The sequence below is a fragment of the Amblyomma mixtum genome, chromosome 6, assembly GCF_055824585.1.
Source record: "Amblyomma mixtum isolate Tamu chromosome 6, ASM5582458v1, whole genome shotgun sequence".
Classification (NCBI taxonomy): Eukaryota; Metazoa; Arthropoda; class Arachnida; order Ixodida; family Ixodidae; genus Amblyomma; species Amblyomma mixtum.
This window is the reverse complement of record NC_143017.1, coordinates 128,051,550-128,076,207: the sequence shown is the minus strand read 5'-3', so window position 1 is coordinate 128,076,207 and position 24,658 is coordinate 128,051,550. Positions and strand designations below refer to the sequence as shown.

At 52.7% G+C, this 24,658-nt stretch overlaps 1 protein-coding gene across 6 annotated transcripts in view; it reads right to left on the bottom strand.

Moving 5' to 3' along the window:
* CdGAPr (GTPase-activating protein CdGAPr) overlaps nt 1-24,658 on the bottom strand; it is a 234,806-nt gene that overhangs the window by 138,220 nt on the left and 71,928 nt on the right. For 3 of the 6 annotated variants that reach the window (XM_089549120.1, XM_089549123.1, XM_089549124.1), the window contains exon 2: nt 17,051-17,200. Coding sequence is in view for 1 of the 6 variants with exons in the window: in XM_089549119.1 (XP_089405245.1) it covers nt 526-567 (42 nt within the window). In the remaining 5 variants the exon portion in view is untranslated. Of the gene's footprint in view, nt 1-525; nt 1,181-17,050; nt 17,201-19,648; nt 20,130-24,658 lie in introns of those variants that run through there. The other 3 variants (XM_089549121.1, XM_089549122.1, XM_089549119.1) reach the window with 3 other exon arrangements.

Genomic DNA, 24,658 nt, shown 5'->3' with positions numbered 1-24,658 from the left:
GACTTGAACGCTTGATCACACTAAAAAAAAAAAAGTCATCGTCCTACGCTTTTACGTTTCTGATTTCACCTGCGCTATATTAATTTCAGGTGACAGTGCAGATCCTGAGTGTGCAGTGTGATCTCAAAAGCATCACAACTAACTGCCCCAAACAAGCAAATGATCCACGTAGGCCTTTAAGAAAATAAGGTGCCAGCCAGGACCGCTTATATCATCCTACGTGAAATGCTCATCTCCACTTACGACTCGCGCACAAGATTCGCGCGGTTCATGGCAAAACAAGCCCTCCATCACTGGATCCCACACCACGCCAGGACAACGCCAATTATAATAAACACTGAGGCAGGTATTTTGGTTGGTTAGTCCGGATTCACAAGTTGAGAGCTAACTTGTTCTTCTCTCTAAATCGAGCAACGACAGCACTCCGCGCCACTCACTCAGCTCCCAGACGCCGTAACCGCGCAAGCGCAAGCACAGAAGCGGGGCGTTCGAGTGACAAATCGAAGAAGACGGCGTCCTACTCACGCTGACGCACTGGAGCGCCAGCTCGCTCCAGCCCGACGGCATCTCCGGCGGCCTGTGGTGCTCCCGCTGCAGATGAGCGCCAATGACTCACAGCCGGGGACGCCTGCCCACGATCAAATCGCCGAGGACGCGCGCCGAAGGCTGGAAGGGCCGCGAATCACCAGCGAGCCGTTCGGCGGCGACCAGAAGCTGCGGTTCGTGCCGACAGCAAAGGGAACAGGACGGCGATGACGACGGCTCGCTCGAACGGCGGCGGTCTCCGCCGCCGTATTCGCACCACAGCGGCACGCACCACATCACCGGCGGCACCAGAAGGCCGGCGAGCACCAGCGCATTCCCGGCAGAGAGGCCCACCCGCACCACCTCCGAAGCACGACCGGACAGAACCACCACCACGGAGCGAGCAGGACACCGAGCGCACCAGCGCGATCCGAGTGACCACTGGGCGCGCACGTCGCCGCTCCGCACACACAAACAGAAGGCACGACGGGCCACGCTCGCCGACGCAGCAGCAGCAGCAGAGACGACGGGCGCCGAGGGGGGGGAGGCCGACGCGAGGCGCGTACTACTACGACTACGCGCCGAGCGTGGCGGCCACGGAGGGAGAGGCAGCAGCAGCAGCAGCAGCGTGGTTGCTGGCGTGGTACGCCGGCGCCGCCACGGCCGCGCACCCGCGTGCGCGTTGCGTGCATGTGCGCGGACGCGCCGCCACGCGCCGCCACTTGCCGGACGACGGACGGGTGCGCGGGAGAGAAGGACGCGCCGACGCGAAGGCGGGAAAAGAGGAGGAGGAAGAGGGACAAATCGATAGCCCGCCACAGCGGCCGTCCGCGTGCACGCTGCACCATCTGGAGGAGGCACCTCAAAGGAAGAGCGCGCGCGCGCCGGCGCTGCTCTGATCTCTGACGTCACGCCGCGGTCAGGCTCGTGTACTTCGGATACCGTTAGACCGCAGCAATTGCGTTTCTTGAGAAATTCGAAAAAAAAAAAGAAGTTACACATGAGAGGCTACGTATATGCGCTTCTTATGAGCGAAATACCGGGTTCGAATGGAGAATTCAAAGAATACGCCGTCTTTCCATTGCATCATCATCATCAATATCTGTCGATGCCGATGCTCCATGTCAATATCTGTAAAAAAAGTATCTCGGCTTAACGTCTCAGACAGTTTGGATAAGGAGATTCAGGGCACCAACTACGTATGCCCTGGCTCTGCAGCATATGCCGCAGTTTTTTTACAAGATTGAGAGCAAAAGAAAAGCTATCTTCACGTTAATTACCGCTTGAGCTTTCAATTCTGGAGTGAGTTAAAAAGGCGAAACGACTGAGCGCCGCTTGAAGCACAGTAGTCATATGGCCTACCAGCAGCACTGTCAGGTGACGTTATTTAACCGTCAAAAAACAAGAAGTGGTAGGATAAAAAAGGATGTTGCTCAGGACAGAGGCAATAAAACAGAAAAGAAAAGAGGTGAGAATTAGTAAATCTATTCACGAACTACCCTAAATCCAAAAGCGATCTCCTGACTCGAGACAAAAAGGCGAGGAAACGGGAGGTCTGGATCTCGCTTCCCTGACACTGACGCCACTGCGAAGCTGCACGATTTTAAAAAGTTTGATGGCCGCAGAAGAATCAGCGGCGGCCCAGGGACAGGACCCCGGCCCACTGCATAAATAGGGAATCAAGTGCCCCTACAAATTGAGTTCACTGAATCTCGAATTCAAGGTGAGGCCGAACTGATCGATAACTCGAAGCACGAGCGGCGCTATTCCCGACCGACGAAGAGTTATTATTGTTTCATCTGGGGAAACGAAATCGCACCGCTTCAAGTCGGTGACCTACTTGGCCTTGCCCAACCACTTTACCAGCAGGGATCAGCTTGAAGAGGAGAATGAAGGGAACCTAGAAGTATAACGAGAAGAGATCCTGGATAAAATGTATCTCGAACCTCGGCCAATACCCCATTGAGGGTACGCCTCATTTGTTGTTTGGAACAACGACAAGAACAATACAGGTGCTTGTGGGGGCACTCAGTAAAGGAATGCGTTACTGCAGCAACTGGAACACAACGTTTGACGCGTGCAAGGGCAAATTTCACTCCCTTCAGCTTCTTGAACAATGGATACCGGTGCCAAATGTAGTATCTACGTTCAAAACCCGCTTCACCTCGGGGAACCCCCATCGAACCCTCGGACATTCACACGCCTGCAGTGTAGACTACGGCCACCCATGTCTCAAACACCGCACCGGCACAACGACGCACGGCGACCGAATATACACAACGTCCGCCAGTGGCAAGAAGCTCCCGGCCGCCTCTCCCACGCTTCGGAACCGCCTCGCTGCGGGTCCCCTCAATCATTCGCGGATAAACAAATGTCGTGTCCAGCCGTCGCGCTCAATCTCGACCGGGACCCCCGACACGGCCGGCGAAAGGCGAAGATGCTCGCGTGAGCCGCCCCGCACCGCGGCCACGTCCCTCGCTTTCCACGGCTGGCGCACGAAGCCAACGAGCCCGTTCGCAACGGGGCCAGGCGCGGCAGCCGTTCGTTCACCCCTCCCCGTACGCGCACGCCACTACGTGAAGCGATGCACTGCACCACCTTTCTCTGGCGAGACGTCATCAGGAGCACTATCATAGGACGCGCGAGCTACAGCGAGAATGAGGAATCTTTCGTTAATCACACTTTTAAAGTGCGCCTTCCCTCCATGCACGCGTCACAGCCCAGTTACAAAGCCACTGCACCGCAATACACTGCATTCAAGTTTGACAAACAGCCACCACTGGCTAATATATGTGCAGGTTTTTCATGCATTCTTCATTTGCTCCAAAGCGGCCGAGATGGAGATAGCAATGTTAAATAGCGTTCATTCGTTATGCCACGGACGCCGTTCAAAACAGGGGCAGGGTAAAAAAAAAAAAAAAATGAGGGCAAGATCGGAGGATAAGTAACAGCGCTATGACTCTGTTCTTTTCGAAACGGCTCCATTCGAACCTCAAAACCGCGCACTAAGCGATGATCGATTTCTAGGCGGGGAGAGCAGCGGGTTGTCCGACCCATTACTACATCACTAGCCAGCTTCAATGAAAAGAATGGAAATATGGGAAATGTTTCATGCGAAAACGATTAACGAGGGAGCGAAAGAAAGCAGAGGACGAAACGCCGTATACAGTGGACGGCTCCGGATTCATTTCTACCACCGGGGGGTCCTTTACAATGCACTGTCGTCGCACGGCACAAGGACGTTTTTGCGTTTCGCCTCCATCGAAATGCGCGCGCCGCTCCTGTGATTCAGTATCGAAGCCTTGATATCAGTAATGGAACGTCGTGGCCACTGGGCCACCTCGGCGTATTCATCGCAAGGCAGGAAGAATAGAAAAAAAAAAGAGGAGCATGCTCACAACGCAAAAATAATCACTTCCACGTGCGTAGACTACAGCCAAACGCTCTGACGTGTTGAGTGATGACCAGTCATCACCCTGGGTCGCTTCCCTCACTTATGAATTGACTGACTAACTCGTCCGAATGACCAGAAACGACTGCATGTACTGTTAGGCCAATTTCCCCTCAACTTGTAATCGTCGCCTAGTCGGGCAAACGTAAAACTCATTCGTACTAGAGTTCGTACCTAGAGTTCAAAAGAAAAAGTCGTTCGCTAGCGCGAGACGCACCCTCACACGCTCCCTCACTGACTGGCACACGATGTGCTCCTGACCCGCAATACCCCTTCGAAGCCCTTCCCTGAATTCCTCAACTCACGGCCGCCTACATGGGGCGCACGGCGGGGCCCTGCTTCTGTTGGTTTCAGCCGGTCGCGGCGGTGACGAGCCGGCCGGAAGCGACGACTAATCCGCCCGGCGCCAGTGCCAAACTTGTCGCACAGTTTCCTCTTCCATGACGAATGGCGCATTACGGAGGGCGCGAACCCACCGCTGCAAAACGTGCTCAGACAAGGTGGAAAACACGGGAAAATTCGCACGAATACCACGCATTTGAGAAACCGAAAATGATAATTACAAATAAAAAAATAATAATAATTACGAGCTCTAGTGACCATATAGCTTGATTGATCGCTCTGTGAAAGATGATGCCCCGTCACCAGGAACAAGATGTTCCACATTTCCTACTAGAATATTACGTTTTCTCATCATCAACCCCCCCCCCCCAAGAGCATTACATAAAGGGGGAACGATATAAAACACAGGAGATGGCGCACGAACGTCGCCCAACGTGACATAGTATTAAGCACGCGAAAATAAAAAAATACGGAGGGAAAAAACAGCAATACAATGATACACAAAGGTCCACCACCACAGCAAATGTGTAAGAAAGGAGCAAGAACGTTCTCCCAACTCTGAGAACGCATACTGGGCTCCGTCATAAGAATCATCATCTTATAAAGAGATTCATTACCAAATTAACGCCCGCACATCCAGAAAGCTTCTCTGGCTACACCACTAATATTGAGGAGTCATCACGGATCTCATCATTACAAACTGCTTGGACATATATGGAGAGCGTCTTTCACATGGCAGCTTGAAAAAGGCAGCAAAGGGCATACTGAAACATTGTAATATCGGCATTATCGGGATTGCCTGACTGCTGCTCCCCATGTTCAAACATACAAAAAAAAAAACACGGCCGAATGTATGTACTTTTTATGACTGCCTGATCCCAGCCGCCGTCCCAAGAGAATAATAAAAAAAACTCCACTGTAGATTTCCTGAGCTCCCTCGCCAGGAAAAATGGCAACCAGCTTATCTTTGCACTAATATAATTCAACCATATCAATTCTGGCTAACAAGATGCTGCGTGGTTTACACTGAAGTTCACAAGGTCACAACAAAATTAAATAAAGGACTGCGCATTAATCTAGAATAAGAACAGCCTCAAGTGGGTGGCAAAGTATTTTACGAGGAACGAGGCCACCGAATTGATCATTTACATAGAAGAATGGAAGGAGAGAAGCAGTGGAGGGTTCCGGATTTTGTCAGACCACCTGGGGTTCTTCGCCATACCTCGAAATCTCGGTAAACGGCCCTAGAATGCGGCCAGCGGTGCTTTCCTGACTCGAACCCGCGACCCAGGGCTCGAAAGCTACTCAGTTGCCACGGCGGGTGGAATGAGACGGACTCGATGATTCTCATGCATACAAGGCGGCTGACGACACTCTTCCCGCAGGAACCCACATCTTTACAGCAGCGCAGCCGTATTCCATGAATTGGGTCCTTGAATGCACCGCCTCCGTGTGCGATGCGGCGGCTTCCTTCGGCCGAGTGCAACGATCGCAAATTCTTTCGTCCGCACTGAAAGGCTGCCCCACGACTGTGTCTGGAACCGGCCTATTCACGACTGGCTTCTTTTGAGGGGCCATCAGAATGCGAAGGACCTTTACGTGCTTCCGCACTGACGAGCCCACGTCGGAAGGCATCGAAGGAACGAGACGAACGTCTTCAAGGACAGAGTGTCGACCCTACTTGCTTTGTTTGAACAGTCGGGGAAGCCCATGAAAATCCTTCTCAGTTAGCATTTCGGCGGAGCACTTATCCCGAGCCAATAAAGAGGGGGCAGTGACTGCAACCTCTGCATCGCAATCAGTGGATGCGTCTTTGATCTTTGCAAACATGGAGCGGACCGTATATTGCGCCGTACTGAGACAGCTTTGAAAGATGACCTTCAGCACTGGCGAAAGAGAGAGAGAGAGAGAGAGACAAAAAAACAAGCGTTTAAACAACCGCACAATTTGATCTCATATATGTGTGCGTGACCTTGTCTCGGGCTAGATTAACCGCGCACACTGCGTTTCAGAACGCAACACCAAGTTCGAAATGTCTACACGGGCGGCACACTGTTTTTGTGGGAGAGAGAGCAAGGGGGGTATTCTTTCGCTCCTCTCAGTAACTGCACGATTCATTCCCATCACTCAGTTCGCATAGCGCAGTCTCTTTTTGAGTCACGCAAGAAAAAAAGCTCCCCCTTGCTACTGCAGCGCTGCCACATTAATTTTGTGAACCTCGACATTCATTACTGCTACTCTTGGCTTTTTTTTCTATTTTTTTTTTCAGTGCGATCGCACTATTCCGATGGATACACACCACGCTAAATCTTGCGATGCTTGTGGGCTTGTCCTAGTGAAATAAATAAAAATAAATGAAATAAATATCCGCGACTGGGATTCGAAACCAAGGCGGCGCGAACAAATCAGCTTGGCTGGCCACTAGTTACACGAGAGCACTAGGCAATCGCCTTTTTTTTTTCTTCTTTATTGCCATAATGGCAGGTTAATGGCGTCAAGATTTTTTAGGCTATCGCCTCAGCCGAAAACGCCTCGAGTTAAACTGCAACACACTCTCGCTCTGTGCATTGTAGATCGTCGTCTTCATCAACTAATGCTACTGTAAAACTAATATACGCGCTTTGAGCTATGTGGCGGTAGTGACAGAGAGATGTGCGCTGCATGCGTTGCGTGGACAATGCTGCGGCAGAAACGTGGCACTGGAGCAATACGCGTTGCCGTTGACAACACTCCTGCAGAAACGCGGCACTGGAGCATAGGCCGCCGGCGTACAGTCGCTAAATTGGCATTGACGATGAAAAAGTTGAAGACGCGCATAACTGGCACCGTGGGTCAGTGGACACCTCAGTCGCGCTTTGAGGTACGTGGCGGTGGTTTCCACCTCCAAAAAACTGATTTCGCGCAATATTTCGTGCTTGGTAATGCTAAACCGCCAGCCATTTTTTTTTTTAATCTTCTCTGCAGTGATCCTGAGACCTCGCCAGGCGCACCCGCTTGTTCATCGATGGCGACGACGAATAGATGGGACGAAGCCAAACAATAGCAAAAAATAAATAAACGAAAGAAGCCACATATCCTGTAAAGCAGCAGGCACGACGTAGAGCACAGGTCTACCGCATAGTGGCGCCGACAGCAGTGGTGCAACAGTCGCCCGGAGACTGAGGAGCATGAAAGTGGGCTACAAACAACTAAAACGGCGAAGGAAAAGGAAAAAGCGCGAAAAAACGCGCAAGAGCGAGCAAAAGAGAAAGAAGTTGCCTCAGCGTCTGCCACAAAAATACAAAAATTAAAAGACGGCCGAGGAAAGCGAGTCGAAAGACGCCTCACGTTCCGCAGGCGCGAGAGAAACTCGCGAAACAGAGGGCACGAGGGCGTGCAGAACCGCGAAGGAAAAATAACGAAAGTGGGGGCGAGAGCGAAGGTGCGACAAATGTCCTGGAGGGAATGCACTCGCGGCGTGTGTGACTTTATCTTCTTTTTTTCCCCTTCACTGCTCTGCTCAGTGCTCGGCCGCACAGAGACGACGAGTGCGGAGCAGTCGAGGGTGAGATTCGGTGCGTCGAAGGCGAAAGCGGGAACCAGCTCGACACGCTCGGAGAGTGAATGCAAAGAGGACGGAGTTAGCCTGCACGTCAGATCAGTGAAAAGAAAAAAAAGGAAAGTCAGCGGGCACAGAGCGGTCTAATCAACGCAGCGGACAGCGAGACAAGGAAGCAGCACGACGGCAAACATATCCCCAGCCTTAACGTCGCCTCGTTAACTACTGTCAGCTGCGCTGCCCTTGAGATTATCACACAAACCAAAAACAAAAAAATTAAAAGGAACTAAGTAACCGAAATTAAGCACCGCCGTTCTTCCTACAAGCACGGTGAGCGAAAACCTGCAACCTTCCCAGAATTCAGACGGGGAACAATGCTGGCGCTTTACAATAAGTGACGCTTGCCACCAACCCGCACCGGCATTTGTTTTGAGTTCAGTGAAGAGAGTGATCACTCGCCTCCCCCGATAGTGTCCGCGCAATGTGAAATCGCGAAGCTCATCAAGGTTCACTCGGGATCGCACAGAGACGTTCAGGTTCAATTTGATCTCACCCAAATAACGCATTCATTCGGACTAACTCAGGCTCCGAATCACATGAACTTGGACTCACTCAGGCTGACATATAAACGCATACACTGGGACTCAAATTCGCGCGGACTCCGTTAATTTGAACTGAAGAGACTGAGCCTAAATGAGCGGGCTCGCGAATGAGCCCTGCGATTTGCCGGTAGCTCGAGACCACAGTGATGCAGGTCAAATTAAGACTCGCACATGCGCCTAGATCGCTTCTCGCGCGTCCTGGAGACGTTTGCCACCGAGAGTACCTGGCCAGGAAAAGGATAAACATATCGTACGTGGTGCGTCGTGCATTACAGATCTCACGGATTTAAAAACAAACGCGACGGCCCAGTCTAGGCGAACGACAGACGTTATCGGAGCAGCTGCAAGTCAGCCGCTAACGGAATTACGATTAGAGGCGCAACCCCTCAGCCACTTCCAGGTTTACGCACGCGTACTGTTCCGACAGTCGACACAACGTATCGTGATCCGAGTATCTTTTTCGTAATAGCCCACAGCACGGTACCCGGAAGCAGCTCGCAGCCCACCAAGCGCGGTGTACTGTACAAGCCGACGACACGCAACGCAACTGGGCAACGCTGCACGACTCGGCTCGCGTGTGTAACGAAATCGCTGCTTAGCGAACGGGCGCGAAACGCGCCGACCGAGCGAGACGCGCTGAAGCGAGGACCGTTGTGTAACAAACTGCACACCGCGTTCACGGCTACGCACGAGCCCGCAACGCGCAAGCGAGAAACAAGCTTACCTCGCAGGCACGCAGCTTTACAACAGAGACACCTCGAACCAGAGGACAGGCAATACGATGGCTAAACCTCGGTCATGAAACCTGGATGCATGCGCAGTCTTCGTAGCCAAGTGATATTAAGTGCAAGCTGACCCCGTTCCGTCGAACGTTCGACGTTTCCCACACTCCGCAAAGATATATAAGTATACAACATCTACAAATGCCACCGCAATTACAGACGCCTGAGTCCTACAACGAGAGGCCACATCACCAGCGGCGCGCCAACATGTGGCAGGAGCGCGCGAAACGTGCCAAGATCTCCATCAAATTTCGCGCGCTCACGGCGGTCGTTTCCGACACCTGCCCGCCGGGACAACGCCAGAAGACGAAGAACGAAGTAGTCACGAGGCAGCTGTCCCCGAGCGGCTTCCATCATTGCGTGCAGGTGCCCCCAAAGCACCCGCGAATACCAAGCTATGCGGGCCGGTCTCACGGCCCGAGTCGCAGCTGGTGCAGCCCCCCCCCCCCCCCCCCTCTCCTCCTCCCCTTTCCCCTGCGGCCATCCCTTTCCGCCGAGAGCCAAAGCCGGCGCCTGGAAGTAAGCCAGCGCCGGTCGTCGCCACAAAACAGTGCAGATCTCGCTGCCGCAATTACGGCACTTTCCCCTTGGGCGCGACACCCCATGCGAGACGGCCGGGCCACGAATGTGGAGCGCACAATCTACCCGCCCGAACACGCGCACGCATGCGCGGAAGAAAGATTCGCGGGGTCACCTCAGCTCCGCTGCCTGTCTACCCGTGCGACGGCTAGAATAGGGCCCAGATCTTGACGCGCCGCGCATACACATACACTATATACACGAGATGCAGAACGGCTACCGCGCATAATACGCTCGAGTATGCGACGCAGCGAACCGTACACTACACGCATAGCGTCGAAGGCCGGCTGCGCTGAATAGGCGCGGCTATTTGCAACCCGATAAGACTGTGCCCCATTACGCGCCAACGGCATGCCTCGGAGAATAGGCGAGGCAAGGTCGGAATAAAGCCGCTGCAAAGGTGTTACGTGTGCCTGCCGCGAGGGCAATCCCAAGAGCAGCCGCATACATGCCAGGAACACGATGGAGATGAGGGGGGGGGGGTTACGCAATACGTCCAAGAACTCCTGGGTTGAGTTGGGAGCTACACAATGGCCGTTGCTCGATGCCAGATAAGAGCTGGCGATGGTAACAGGTGCAAATATCACGTTCGTAGGCCACTCCCGTAAATGAGAGTCTGTTTCACAGTGAACCAGCCGTTAATGGGACAGCCAAAAGCCTTTTGCGCGGCATCCCGGACGGTGTCCGCCGAAGTGACGTCATGATTTCCCCTCCACACGCGCTCTCAATGGCGGCGGCTGAATATCTGTCTTCCAGTACACCATGCATGATTGGCCCCGCACTGTTAGTTCAGATTTCATCTGAAGAACGCGAGAACAAGCGACAGCAACAAGGTATGACGAAGCGTACACAGGAAACAGCGAAAAACCAAGACCACCGCGCCGCCACGCAGTTAAGAAGAAATCGCACTGTACTTTAGCGAAAAAGACGCATAATGGCAGTGACGCGCAAATGCCGAACCCGCAGCACTGTAAGGAAAAAATAACGCTGACTGAAAAGGCAAACAACAAACTTTCGCGGTCACGTAAACAACCTCCCACGAGAGTGCACGGAGGGAACGGCCTCTACGACGAAGAATAAACCAGTTTCATTTTTCGACCGAAGCGCCAACAGCACAAATCACACGCCGCATCGACGGCAAAAGAGAACAGACGATGTATTCGCGAGGACATCCAGCCGAGACAAAACAAATCTGCGTGTTGGGAATCGGGACCGAATCAAGATTTCGACGAAAAATTTGTCTGGTCAGGGAAAGCATGAGATAAATGAGGTGAAGGCAAGAAGCTCGTAAGCGGTTCTGAAACGTCGATCCCTCTTGGTCAGTGACCGTGATTCACCTCGTTACTCATATGCTGGGACCAATGAAAAAGAAAATGATCCCCCGTCGAAGGCACTATGTGTAACCGACTTAAGTAAATTTGAGAGGAAGGAATAGGGATTGCTTCATGAGTAACATCAAATCGAAGAAAAGGTTCTAAAAAAATTCAGAAAGTACAGGCCGGAGCTTGAGAAAACGAAGCTCCGTATACATGCGGACGTCCCGGAGAAATTCGGCGGGTACAGCCGATCCGAGCCTCCACCGCGCGCAGACACACGCGGAAGGGCACGCCGACCAAGCCAGCAATCCTTTCTTCAACCGTCGCGCTCGGTCTTGTTCGCGCCCCAGCGCATGCGCGGAGAGGACGACGAGATGAAACACGCTGGTTCGCGCTCCGGGGGCCACGGCCCAACGTTCCACAAAGACAGGCCCAGCGCCAAGAGACAGGACGCGGCGCGACCGTTGCGCACGCACGCTGACGCGCAACAAAGGGCCAGCCTTCCTCCTCCCCCCTTCTACACCCTGCTTCCTTTTACACACCCGCCTTCAATCCATTATTTTTTCTTGCGCCCTCCCCGGCTGACAAAGACGACAACTGTGGAGGGCGACCGGTCCGCCGAGACGTGGCACACACGGAGAGGGAGGGCACGCCCGCGGCTCTATTCAGATACGCACGCACCCGAGCAAACCAGAGCGGACACGGCGCAAGACGACGGTAACGACGGCAACGAGCCCTTTATGCTTCGCGCGCAAACACGCGCACGCGGGAACGGCGCGCCCTGCGAGAAACACGGACGCACACAAAACCGCTCCTCACTCTCTCGAAAAGAACGGGTGGACTGGTTCCGGAAGACCGGCTGTCGAAACGCACACGACGGATCGCAGAGCGGCGGGGCGCTGGAGGAGGAAGGGGTACGAGTGGGATATGCTTGCGCAACACTGGAGCGATCCGTCCGTCCCCGTGATGGAAGGAAGCATCGTATGACATGGGAGCAGCGGTGGTCTGGTGCGTTTTGTCTCGTTTTGTCCGCGGAGACCGGTTATAAGTATGCGGGCTCCGACCCGTCTGCATCCATTAGCCTCAGCGTTCGTTGTGCGGGTCCGCTAGAGTTGAACGAAGCCCTGATGGACCTTTTAAAAAAACCCAACGAACACTTTGACTGTTCTTTTTAAGAGCCCGGTGGTACGGCATGGTTCCGTTGCGCGCGCGCGCCGCGATAAACAGAAAGAAAATACTACAATTGAGTCCACTTATAACGAACCTGGCAGTCACGCGGATTGCGTTCGCTCTATCCGATGTTCGTAGTAAGTGGACTCCCTGCATTAAGGCCAAAAATACTATGTCCGCCAACAGTGGAGCTTGCTAATTGAAAACTGCATCATGCGCGGTTATTTCTTCAAAGCAGGCCTACCACGGCGTTTTCCGGGCTCTCCAGGGCGGTCATGTTCCCCTCGCCGATATCCTTGCCGCCAAAAATCTGCTTTAGGGACGCGATAAAACTAATCGTGGTTGACGCATCCACGGCAGCTGGTGGCAGGTCGGCCACATTAATCGGACTGCTAACAGCAGGGGGAGTGCTCGCCCTTTGAGTACGACGGATTCGTCAGGATGCGGCTCTGTAATGTCGCTGGCACGAACGTAGTCGTCCGAGGCAACATCCGACCGACTATGCATCAACGACGCGTTGACACAATCTACAGGCGTCTGATCATGATGTCGTCGACAGCGCTCCTGGGCCTAAGCAGCGACGACAGCAACGTATAGCGCACGTGCGCAAGGAATATATCATTTGTGCTGTCCGCTATCTGGCTCAGCCTTCACGTGGTAAAGCCGACTGCGCAGGCGACGCATACCCCGTGACCAGCACGGCCAGCAAGGCATTCAAACGTTTCAAGCCGCTGCCCTACCATGCGCATTAGCTTTACTTTCGGCGCCGACACTGTCTCGTGCCCAACACGCTTCTGCCTCCATTTGGGATGCTTCGCCCAAACGGCACACACGCAGGCAATGCTTGACCTTATAGGCCATCGGCTCGCGCTTGGCTAGTTACCTGCAGTTTCAATGGCGCTTTTTTCTTGCTTTTCTGAGCCGACATGTTCTTTCCGAGTGGTGTCGCCGTAGAGACGCTCTTCGGTCTCCGCGCTCAGCTGCAAGCGCGAGTTTTTCAGTTAGCAGGGCGAGTTTGCGGCGCCTCCTCGTTCGCTACAACCGAGTGACGCGGCCACAGTTGTTCGTTATATCCGAGACGAGTTGCCATATCCTTAATGCATGTTTTGACGACAGCACCACACTCATTCGAAATAACCGCGCGTTCGTTATATCTGCGTCAGCTGTATGTCGGCTCGACTGTACCATACAACATAGGCGCTCAATGTTCAGAGAGACATTCAAGCGGACAAAATTGATGCCACGATTAGCGCAGGGCCGGCGGCGCTAAGCGCTGGCTCTAAACAAGACGCGTGCACAAGCGGTGACAATCAAGCAGGGCAGTTCCGCGCCGCGGTCACGTCTTAATGTCAGTAAACTAGTTCGTGTAACCAACCTCCTGCTATCAGGTGACGCCCACAGAACGTTCTCACGGGCACTGGGGATAAAAGTGACAGTTATGTCGCGACTGCGCCAGCCAGCGGGACTGCAAACTCAGCTTGCGACCATTTAACATGAAAAAAAAAAAAAAGCAGCTGTATAAGAGCGCCTCTAACCATAGCCATGCAAGGATGAACTCTCCTCTTTTCTCAATACGAGATCAAATGCGGCCCAATTTCGTCAGCGTCCATTGAACGCGAAATCAGCTTTTTAGCTGTGTATCCGAACATTTCCTTCGTGAAAGAGCGGTTCACGAAAAATGCCAGCGCGTCACGGTGTTCATGGCCACCCCTTCAATCAATAATGATAACAATAATAAATATTGCAAGAGTGGTTTATTTGGCGACGCTGTCAGGTCGACGGAAGCAGCGGTGAAAAAAAAGTCCGCCGTCGGTCAGGCTGAGCAGGGCCTCGCTCGGAGCGATGGCAATGCGGCTAAGCTAATCTTCACAGTATTTAATTCCATCCAAAGAGAAGCGAAATGATTCGGTTTCGGTCTTCTTTTCGCTAAAGAGAAACGCTGCAGAAACCAAATGCAAACTCTGGCGTTGAAGCAACACCAGTGCAAGAAAGCACGACTCGACCAGCTGTATACTGTGCCTCACCGATATCCTTACAGGCCCTACTGAAACGCGCGCAGTATATTAGGCTTGGTACCGCGTCGCGACAGTTTACGCTTCACGATCGGAGCTCCACGGGCGGCCAGTTCAAGGAAAAGCACAGTTTCAAGTTCAAGATTGTAAATACGTGGGCGCAAACTACACGAGGCACAAGGAAAAAGAAGACACAGGACACGCGCCGTTCTCACGACTGGTTATTTGGGAAAAAAGCGCGTTTGCATAAATACAGCGACACGGCAACCAAAGTAAAAAAAAAAAAAACAAACCAAAAGGTAGTGAATTCTACTGCACAAAAGGAAAAACAAAACTGAAGATCTCGGGAGAGATCCTATTTTTCTTTCAAGTTCAAGTTGGGTATCGGGACTAGCAAACTGCAAGTAACCGAAGCAATCAATAAAATGGATGCTGCCGAACTCAGAGAGAGTGCATCACGACCTATATATATATAATCTTGCGCGATCCGTAGAAGCTCGCAGCGCCCGATCTGCCGCCATCGCAGAGGCTTCCAATGCGAGGAGAAAAACGGGACGACCGATAAAAGCGCTCAGCAAAAAGAACAGAAAGGAAAAAAAAAACGGAATTTGGCGAAAATAACAGCTGATCGCGGGGCGGCAAGCGAGAACGGAGAGCCCTTTCTCTATTCCCCTTTCTGCGATGCTTCTGTAGCAGCAGTTAACCACGTCGCGACGAACAAGCCGGCGCGAACACATCTGTCCCACTCCCAATCTCCGCGACCTTCCGAGGCAGGGTCAGATGACAGCAGGCGCAACGACTCGCGCTTGTTTCGGATACGGGGTGCGCACGCGTGTGCGTAGCGGTGTAGTACATACACCTATATAAGGGCGCGTACTGAGAAGCCAAGACGAGGACGCCGCCGATAAGGAAGCGGACAAGACATCAGAATCGGGTCAGCGGCGCGCGCCCGTACGTACGTACGACCACCGGCACAGAGGAAAATAACACAAAAGAAGACCGCACCGCAGGCCGAACTCCGTTCGACGCGCTACATCGAAGGCACTTTCGAAACAAACAAAACAAAAAAAAAACGGCCACCGACGAAACACGTCCCGTTTCGTTGCTGGCTGCTGTCGCGGACTACCGCGAATCCCACGATACGATAAGAGAAAGCAGCGCACGGAGGTGGAAGGGGAAAGGCGCAGAGTTCGCCGCTGCGTGCAGCCACGGGTGCCACCGCGAAGTTCCCGAGCGTGTACAGAACGGGGGGAGGGGGGTCGCCCGAATCGAGTTCGCTCAGTGCCGCGGGAAGCAACCGCGCTCGCGCGCTTCTTTCGAGCAAAGCACCCACCCATCGAGCTGCTCGCTGTCTCTCTGCCGAGCAGTCGAAGAACACACAGTGGACGAGGAAAACCGCAAGATATACGCGAAATCGCTTCTTTGAGGAGAGAAATGGAAAGATGAAGAAAAAAAGCGACCGTGGTTAGAGGGTCGTAGTGTATGCCTTACTCGCGCAGCGTCTTTTGTTTTTAATTTTCTTTGAATTTTGAAATAAGAAGGCAGAACGACGGGAGAGTAGCGTTATTCGAAGCCCCCGACGCCGCAGGACCAACGAAGCCAAGGGGACAGAAAAGGAAAAAAAAAAAGGAAAGCAAAAGGACCGCAGAAGAAGACAAAACGCGCTGATGAGCGCGCCTGAGAGGACCCAGCGGGAGGAAAGAGTACGATCTGATGCTGAGCTGACCCCGATGTTCCGCGGTTATAAAACAGAACGGGGGAAGTACTCAACAAAAAGTGAAAAAGAAAGAAGGCGGCTCCTTCTATCTGGCCGAAGCCTTGAAGGGTGATTTATGGGTGCCCGCGATCTCCGTCGACCCAAAGAAGCGCAGATAGCAGTTGTACACACACGCGCGCGCGGGTGAATTATGACGACTGAGAGAACGCGGTACAGGAAAATATAAGTAGGCCAGATTTGCCGCATCTCTCGCACTTTTAGTATTTGTCGCTGATAATTTCAGCTCCTCAGATTCTCTTTTCGCTTTATTTTTTTTTCCCCGTTGAAAGTTACCCAATAACGTAACGCGCAAATACAACCCCACCAATGAAAACACAAGATGCGTGCGGGCTTTCGAAAGCAGTAATAATATTCGCGCCCTAGTCTATAAATGGAACTATTATTAAGGCTCAGTTTCTCGACCGAGCGATCAAATGTATTAATTACAGTATGCGATGTGTATGCGACAATAAGCCACTGCTGCGTATGAAATGACAAGACAACGAATCACTTTTAACTGCCAGCACTTTCTCATTCAAAAGTGAACCCTTCACACAAGTCTTCGCAGGAAAGAGTGCAAAATAACTACCACAGTTACCTCTTCAGTAGCTGAGGACACATCACATTAAAGCAACCAACTTCATCGCGACATTAAGAATAAAAGACGGCTCAGTTTACGCTGCCCAAATGTATGCCACTACAGCGACACGGACATGCCCCTTTCGAGGTAGATCTAATTAGACGTTCGCCACTCTCATCGAGGGAATTTTTGACGCCACATTCAGTACATCTGTATCTCCACGCGAGCAGCCCGCCTACGCGATTCACGGTATAGAAGAAGCGGCAACGAGAGGCTCGACGGCCCCAGCAGGGTAAAAGCAAACTGAAAAGAAGAAGCGACAACACGCGCATGCACGCGATGCGCAGATCAAGGAAAGGCCAGGCGACTGCGTTCGCACAAACCGGCCGCTACTCACTTCGATGCGTTAGGAGAGTCGCCTCCGCCTGCTGCTCCTCTCGCTCAGGGGTAGTCCATTGCCAGACGTGTAGGTGTGCGCACCCTGGTAGGCCGCTGCGCCTGCCGGCACCCCCAGAGACTGCACAGTGTCATGCCGGCCGCCAAGCACCTGTAGTTGCGGGGGAGAAAAGAAAAATATTAATAGCGCGAACGCGGTTAGGTCTTCGACTTGTGCGTTTGCAAGCAACTCGATCGCCTGACAGTTGGACGGCTAGTCTGCTAAGCAGCAGCGTTTTTGTCTCGTTTTTTTCCTTTCATTACCGTTGAGCGCGACGGCCACGCAGCTTCAAAAGTGTTTCCCACCAGAAGGGTAACGTCGGTTTCAGATCGCAATGCACAGCTCGGCGATGAGCTCTACGACTCGTTTCGTATTAACTCAGCGCTTCAACAATGTCTATCCGAATAACAGCTCCCGCCGAAATCGGCCGAGCAGGCGCAAAAAAGAACAGCAAAACTCACACGGAGCAGCGGATGAACCCTAAGCGGGGTAACTTCAGCGCGGCTGTCATCAGCCTCTTTATGTCCCCGTATTTCAAACACACCTCTATCACAGTGCGGGCAGCAACGAGACAGAGGAAAACAGACAACAAAAAACTGCACTAGCCCTCAACAATATCTTCACCGCATTTCAGGAAGCGCTGTCAAAAGGCAACGGGGAAGTAAAAAAAAAAGGGGGGGGGGGGGGGGGGGGGGGAGGAGTTGGTTGGCTTCTTTCTATGTGGATGCTGACACAGCATTGTCCCCAAAAAAAACAGCATTACACGTGTCTAACAGGTCTAATCCCGGCTGCCAGCAGTTTCAAACGTCATTCAGTAATCTGTATGTAGGGTGATGCGTAATAAAAAACGCGTTCTCGCATATCTAGTCAGTCGACGCTAACGGCGACCACTGCCCTGCGCTAAGTCTCTTTTGACGCTTTTAGCGACAAAAATAAGGCGCGTAATAATGAAACTCGCGTATCCTCGTGTGTCCCGTACCGTGGAGAAGATTCCACGGTCACAAATGCGAGGTTAAGCGCTCTCGGCATGACCCGAAGAGGGGCAGCATCATTACTTCAAGTGGCTGCATTAACGACTTCTAAGCTACAGACGCTGATTCCGCGTAGGACGGCCTTTCAACAGTTCCCCGAACGCACAATAGCAAAATGGAGTCGCGTTCCATTACGCTGACGTGACTGGGTGAGGGAGCAAAATAAAATATGCACACACGCAATCACCCAGCTCCATTGCGGCGCTGGAAATACTGGTGCTCCTTAGAGACCGTGTGCCAGGGTGCGACAGCACTGATGCTAATTAGGCCAAGAAGAAACGAACCATGAAACTGATACATGGATCAGAGCGTAAACTTCGGCAGACGGAAAACTCAGACCCACACATGGATTAAGGTTAATCTGATTAGGCAACATACAATTTAATGCATACAGAGAGTAATAGGTACAGACACGTTGAGACGCATGAAGTCTGAGTTACATCCGATGGACAAGCCGTGCCCCATATGTAGATTTCTTCGAAGTCAATACAAAACTGCTTTTTTGTTTGTAATTTCAGTGGAACGAACTGCCATGCGCGAGCCTTGGATTTGGATTTGATACAGGAGTAAACAGAGGTCAATCGCATCCCAATGTCAGCACAAGGAACCGAAGCACACAGCGCACAGAGGGAGCACAGGTAAAATGAACTATCGTTCCAGTAATCACACGACGTTCAATTTTCCTGAACCAGCATAAAAATTACCTCCTTAAAGCAGCCGAAATGTTTACGCTGCTGTCGTGAGAATATATGTATACATGAGGCCTAAAGTTGTGTGGTTGTAACAGTATACCACTGTACTAGAACTACTGCTATACTGATGAGGGATTACAAGAGATGGCGACAAAGGACATCGTTATAGCGTGTATCAGCTGCGCATTCGTGCTACCGCGTCTCAGAGACACGCGGAGGCCACGGCACAGGATACCTGACGTTCCTGTGCAGAAACCACGTGATCCCGAGGTGCGATCGCGTTCGAACTCGGAACCCCTCAACTATCCAAGCCTGAGCACCAGGATACGAAAATTTCAAGCTTCGAGAGGGCCATTCCGAATGAGACGAACGAGAGACGCGGCCGAACGAAGACCCGTCAGTAACGTCCGACTACGCTCTGCAGATAACCATCATTAAGTCCTAACAAACAAGTTTGCAATTAAACGAGTATCCGGCTCTCCTAATAAAACGCACCTTGATGAATGTTACCAGTAAATGTGACATCCCACGTAAAAGAGCCTCAGATATGAATTTACTTCGACCCATGCCAAAAAACCAAGATCGTATAACGTCCGGTCGACCTAGGAAGAATGCAAGCCGAATAGTAATGGCACCCAAGGAGACTAGCGTGGCCACTTCAAACTACCCCATCGCCTCGTACCACAGACGAAAGCTGCCACGACCCGGTTGCCCCAGCGCTTCCAAGCTGCCACCCACAACGTGCATCCGGCGTGGGGGCGCGCAAGCAAAATCAGCTGAACAAAGCACAAGTCTGCGAACAGGAAGCAAACGCAGCAAACAAAAGGGGGGCGCACCAACCCACACGTGTTGATCAGAAAGAAAACCCGCCGGGCCGTTTAGGATCCACCTGGTCGCGTGCGCGGCCGAGAGGCCGTGGGCGGCGGCGGTAGGTCTAGCACAACTTCGTCGAGCACCAATCACCCGGCAACAGCCGGAGCGGCGCACCAGCAATCACACGCCGCACCTGACTCGAGGACGACGACACCACCAGCACACACCCAGAAAACTCTTTAGCTCCTGGAGACAGCACACACGTACACACGGACGATTTTTGGCGGCAATCCCAGGGAGGACGAGAGCCCAGCCGTGGAAGCCGACTCCTCTCACGCTCGAGTCACAAAGGCGCGCAGACTGCGGTACGGGAGACGACGGCACGCTCGGCGAAGAAGCCAAGCGGGCTCCCTTCAAAGAGAGCCCGACAGAGGAACCTGCGTCGACGACTTGACGCACGTGAAAGGACGGAGGCACGACGCAGCGAGCGGCGAAGCTGCTGCGCTACAAGACGCCGGCGCACAGTCGAGGCGGCGGCAGCGGCGCGACTCGACTTCCTCCGCGCGCGGACCGGAGCGAGCGACTGCTCCTCTCCTCCCCAGGGAACAAAACGGGGGAAGCGGGCGGCGCCGAGAGCGGCGGGGTAGTAGGGGGGAGGCTGGCGCAATCGGGAGCCCCGATCGGCATCCTCTCGGCTCGAATCGCCCATGGGCGCGCAGCTCGCGCAGCGTCGCGCGCAGCTGACCTGCTCTCATAACCCTCACCCCGCGCGCGCCCGCTCAGCGGGGGGTTAGGAGGCGGCTGCGGAGCAGCGCTCGCGAAGCTTCGAAGGGCCGCCCGTACAGTCAGGCTCCTATTCTTGAGGCGTGGGAGGAACGCGCTCGACGATACAGCGCGCGACCGTCTCCGTCGCGCCCCTGAAGCCCAGTGTGTATTATACATCACCCTGGCGCATATACAGCGTGTATTTTTGTTCTGGCAGCAAAAATAGAAAGAAAGAAAAGGAAAGAACGGGATGCTCGCGATGTAGAGTGCGCCCTATTTTTGACCGGACAAGCATCTCGCGCGCTGCGGTGCGCGCGTCAGCAGCAGGAATGCCACCTGCCGCTTATTTACTTTTGTTGCTCTTTCACGCTTATAGGCACAAGCCGACGAGGCGATATTCGCAGTGCCCGGGATCTGTCCAGGGTAGGAAGCAATACGTTCGACGTACTCCGAATGTCTGCCATGTGTTATCACAAACGCAGAATTTTAGGGAAATAAAAAAAAACAGCAAAAAATTAACAGCAGTGCCACATCATGCAGGTCTTTCCCAGAGACCTCTCGAATCGCGGGATGTTAGGGCAGCGCCACGCTTCGTATCTTGCCATCAGACACGTGGAAAAGATATATCCTTCCGTGTTTTGGTTTATCTTCACACAATTCTATTTAAAGGCTCGGAAACTTGGCCTCAAGACTGAATTCCGGAAGTCGCTGTAAGACACCGCCAAATCGTTACAATATGCACCTACGGAAGAACCCGTACCAATGACGAAATCATGCGGTTCATGACGACGCTTACGCAAATATGCGCGCACATTTTATATCTGTCTCTGCTATCACGGTACAATCACTTAACGCCAGCTCACAAATTATGTGAACGGTCTCACCTAACTGGATGGGGAGCCGAGATAGCTACCGCGAATCAGTTTTAGCGCTGCGTTCAGCTTTGAGAGGGCAAACAAGATTTGATTTTTATTCAAATACAGGTACTTCGATCACGGGCTAAGTCAAAGACTAACCGTGCAGTACTAATTCTGGAGAAAATGACTAAGAAATATCGATTATTTGCGCTGAGCTACTGGCATCAGTTGGCCGCTTTCGAGGAAACCCCTTCATCATGGCGTCATTTCGACAGCTCAAAATGGAGTGAATGCAACAGTGGCGTCGTAAAGGTGTTTCACAAGCAAGGCTTCGCATACAAGGTCCTACTTACAACAGAAAAAAATGGAGAGGACGCGATTGAGTAATCAGTTAATTCCCACATACGCAGAAGGTCATTCACTACTTTACATCCATATATCCCTGGGAGTCCTCATATATGTCCTGGCGCAGTGGTTAAGCGATGCGCCATTGCCCTGTGATGGCAGGTGCGCCCAGCGGTGGGCCTGTGCGGCCCAGTTTGCTCTTCCCGAGCGACCAATCATTAATTTACCTGCCACCTGCCAAGATGGGCAGTTTGCTCACTACCCGGTGGGCAGGTTGTGATGACGCCACAAGATCACGTGACCTAGGTGCGCACTTGCCTCCTAGGTTGCTCTATGGGGACCACCTGCCACAGCCATGCCCGTCATTCTTCGTTCACGACGCCGATAACGCCGATGCCGGATTTTCTGCGTAACGGGGCCAAAACAAAATGTTGACGCATATGCTGTTCACACCAGGGTGCTCTAGTGAGAGCTCTTGGAGGTTCATCAAGGTACAGCACAACACACTCAATCTCTTCCCGACAGAGCGGACCCGTGGGCGGTAAGCAACAGGCGGTGAACATGGAGGGGGTCTGAACTGTGCACGGCGGCTGCGCGAACCAGAAAGGAAAAGCCAGATGGCATGGGGTACGCGTAAATACGGGCAGGACTGCGAACTCGCAACGTTCCTGAATAGAAAACAGACCCGTTCTGCCTGGCGCACAAGCAACCACGCGAACGTCACAACGAAAACGACCAGACACGCACTCACATAGGGTGGAATGGAGGAGAGGGGATCCTCCTTCGCTGCGATGTGCAAACACCACTCGGGCAAAAAATAATAAATAAATAAAAACAAACGTGCACTCGCAGAGCAGTAACGGCAACTTCCAAATAAACTGAGCCGCCTACCGGAATCGCCAGCAGCGACAGCTTACAGACTGCCCCAGAATGCCGTGTGTACTCGTGTATTTTTCGATGCCACGTCCTTCAGAAAAACAATTCGACAGATTGCTTTCCATCTGCCAAAAAGCAATGACCACGTGACACAAACACGGTGCCTGCACCAGCCAAAAAAAAAATAATGGCTGGTGGTCTATAGCACTGCTAAGCAGGAAATACTGCGCGAAAACACGGTCTTTTTGCCAGTGGACACCATCGCCACGTGCGTCAAAACGCGATTGGAGAGTCCGCTGACCGGCAGCCAGTTATGCGCCTTTCCTTTCCTCAAAGCCAACAGAGCCTAGCAGAGAAGACAACGTCATTTCTTTTAAATAAAATTTGAATACCTATCTACCTAAACGTTCCGCTCGTTTTGAGAAAAGGAAAGGCGTGAAACTTCCCCATTTCTAGGGTTGACGCCGCCGCCTATACTCACAGCGCGATTGAGGTGTCCACTGACCCGGTGAGCTAGTTGCACTTGCTATTCAGAGGCTTCACACACATACACAGACACGCACCGCTGAAACCCAGGGAGTGCGGTGTTGGAGACGGAGGGGCCCATGGGTTACAATGCATGACTCGTTAAGCCCCGCAGTTCCCGGCTCCGAAGGACGGTGTCGACTTCCGTGGAGGAAACTGTACACTAGGCTTATTTGTAGATATTTACAGTCGAGATAGGAGTGTGTCGGTCAAAAAACAACATCCCGTTAAATACGCTTCGTATTCCCCAGATCCCCTTACTGACGAAGAAAGTTCGGTGAACGATGTCCAATGAGATCGGCAGTTGTGGACACTGGCGGTACCACCCATGGCAAGGGGCGCTGCTGACGACTCGTACTCCCCCGCCGGATGTCCGAAACCCGAGACCTCTGTCGAGGCCACAGCCGTCTTTCAATTAACAGCAACAGCTTGACCTATCGCAGCATCACTCCGTCCGGCTACCCGACGGCAGTCTCGGCCTCTTGATACCGCCGCCGTCGCCGCTGCTTCCGCCCCTGCTGCCGTTTCTGCCGTTACCGCCGCCGTCGCCAGTCCTCGCCGCATCTTAGCTTCACGATGAATCATGTCTGCTGGGAATTTCTCCCAGGTCCGTGTTCGCCGATCTTAACAGCGGCGTGCTTTCATACTAAAAAAAAAAAAAAAAACCATAATCCAGTTAGGCTACTACGTAAGGCGTGCGACAGACACAGCGGTCGTTGCGCAATAGCAATGGAAATTTAAAACCGAGTTCGCCAGCCCTTTGAACGCATCCAGCGTTAAGGGCGCAACAAAAGCATGTGGTCATCCCACCTACACTCCTCCCACTTGAATACCCGACGCACTTTCCCACCTTCCTTTACGCTAGTACAGGTGCGGATTTAACAGAGCATCAGTTTTTAAACTTTCCTCACGTGTTCCGCAGAGGAAATATAAAGCTTTCTTTGGGCGATACGGGAGCGCACCAGAGGATTTGCTAGCGTATGTATTACGTAGCTCCCAATTTTCAATAGGTAAAGAGAATTTGATCGCTGAAGCGTGCTCCCTATTATTATGGTCGTGACTCTAAGCGCGGATTGCACGCACGTGCCGTGCGCCAGAAGGCGCCATCGGTGGGCCTACTTTCTTGTCAAAAGACATACTGCGAATCCACGGTCAAAGCTCTGCGGGGAAACTCGCTCTGGGACTCCCTCAAAGAGACATACTATGCGCCAATCCGTCCGCAAACGAGCGGCCAAAGGGCGACCTTCGAAAGCGCGACTTCGCGGCGACTTAATTCGCTCTCGCAAAGCAACGCCTACATCGGCTACGGTATCCGGCGCATGTTCGGTGGATGTCTCCGATCGCTCCGCGCCGCGAGACGACCCGCGTTCTGGAGTCACATTTAGTCGGCGCAGTCCGATTTCAGAGACGCAGTTTCAGCGCGATGCAGCCTGTTGAAAATATGCCCACGCGCCATCACATACGTTGAGCCTCGTTATAACGAAGTTGAAAGGGCCCGGTGATTTCTTCGTTTTAGCCGAAGCTTCGGTACAGCCCGTATTTGCCGGTCTTCCAAGGGGAATCGTCATTCATTCGTTATATCCATTACTTCGTTATAAACCGTTTCGTTACAACGAGGTTGAAGGTTCGACTCTATAGCGCCAGTCCAGAGCAAAGAAGGCGCCT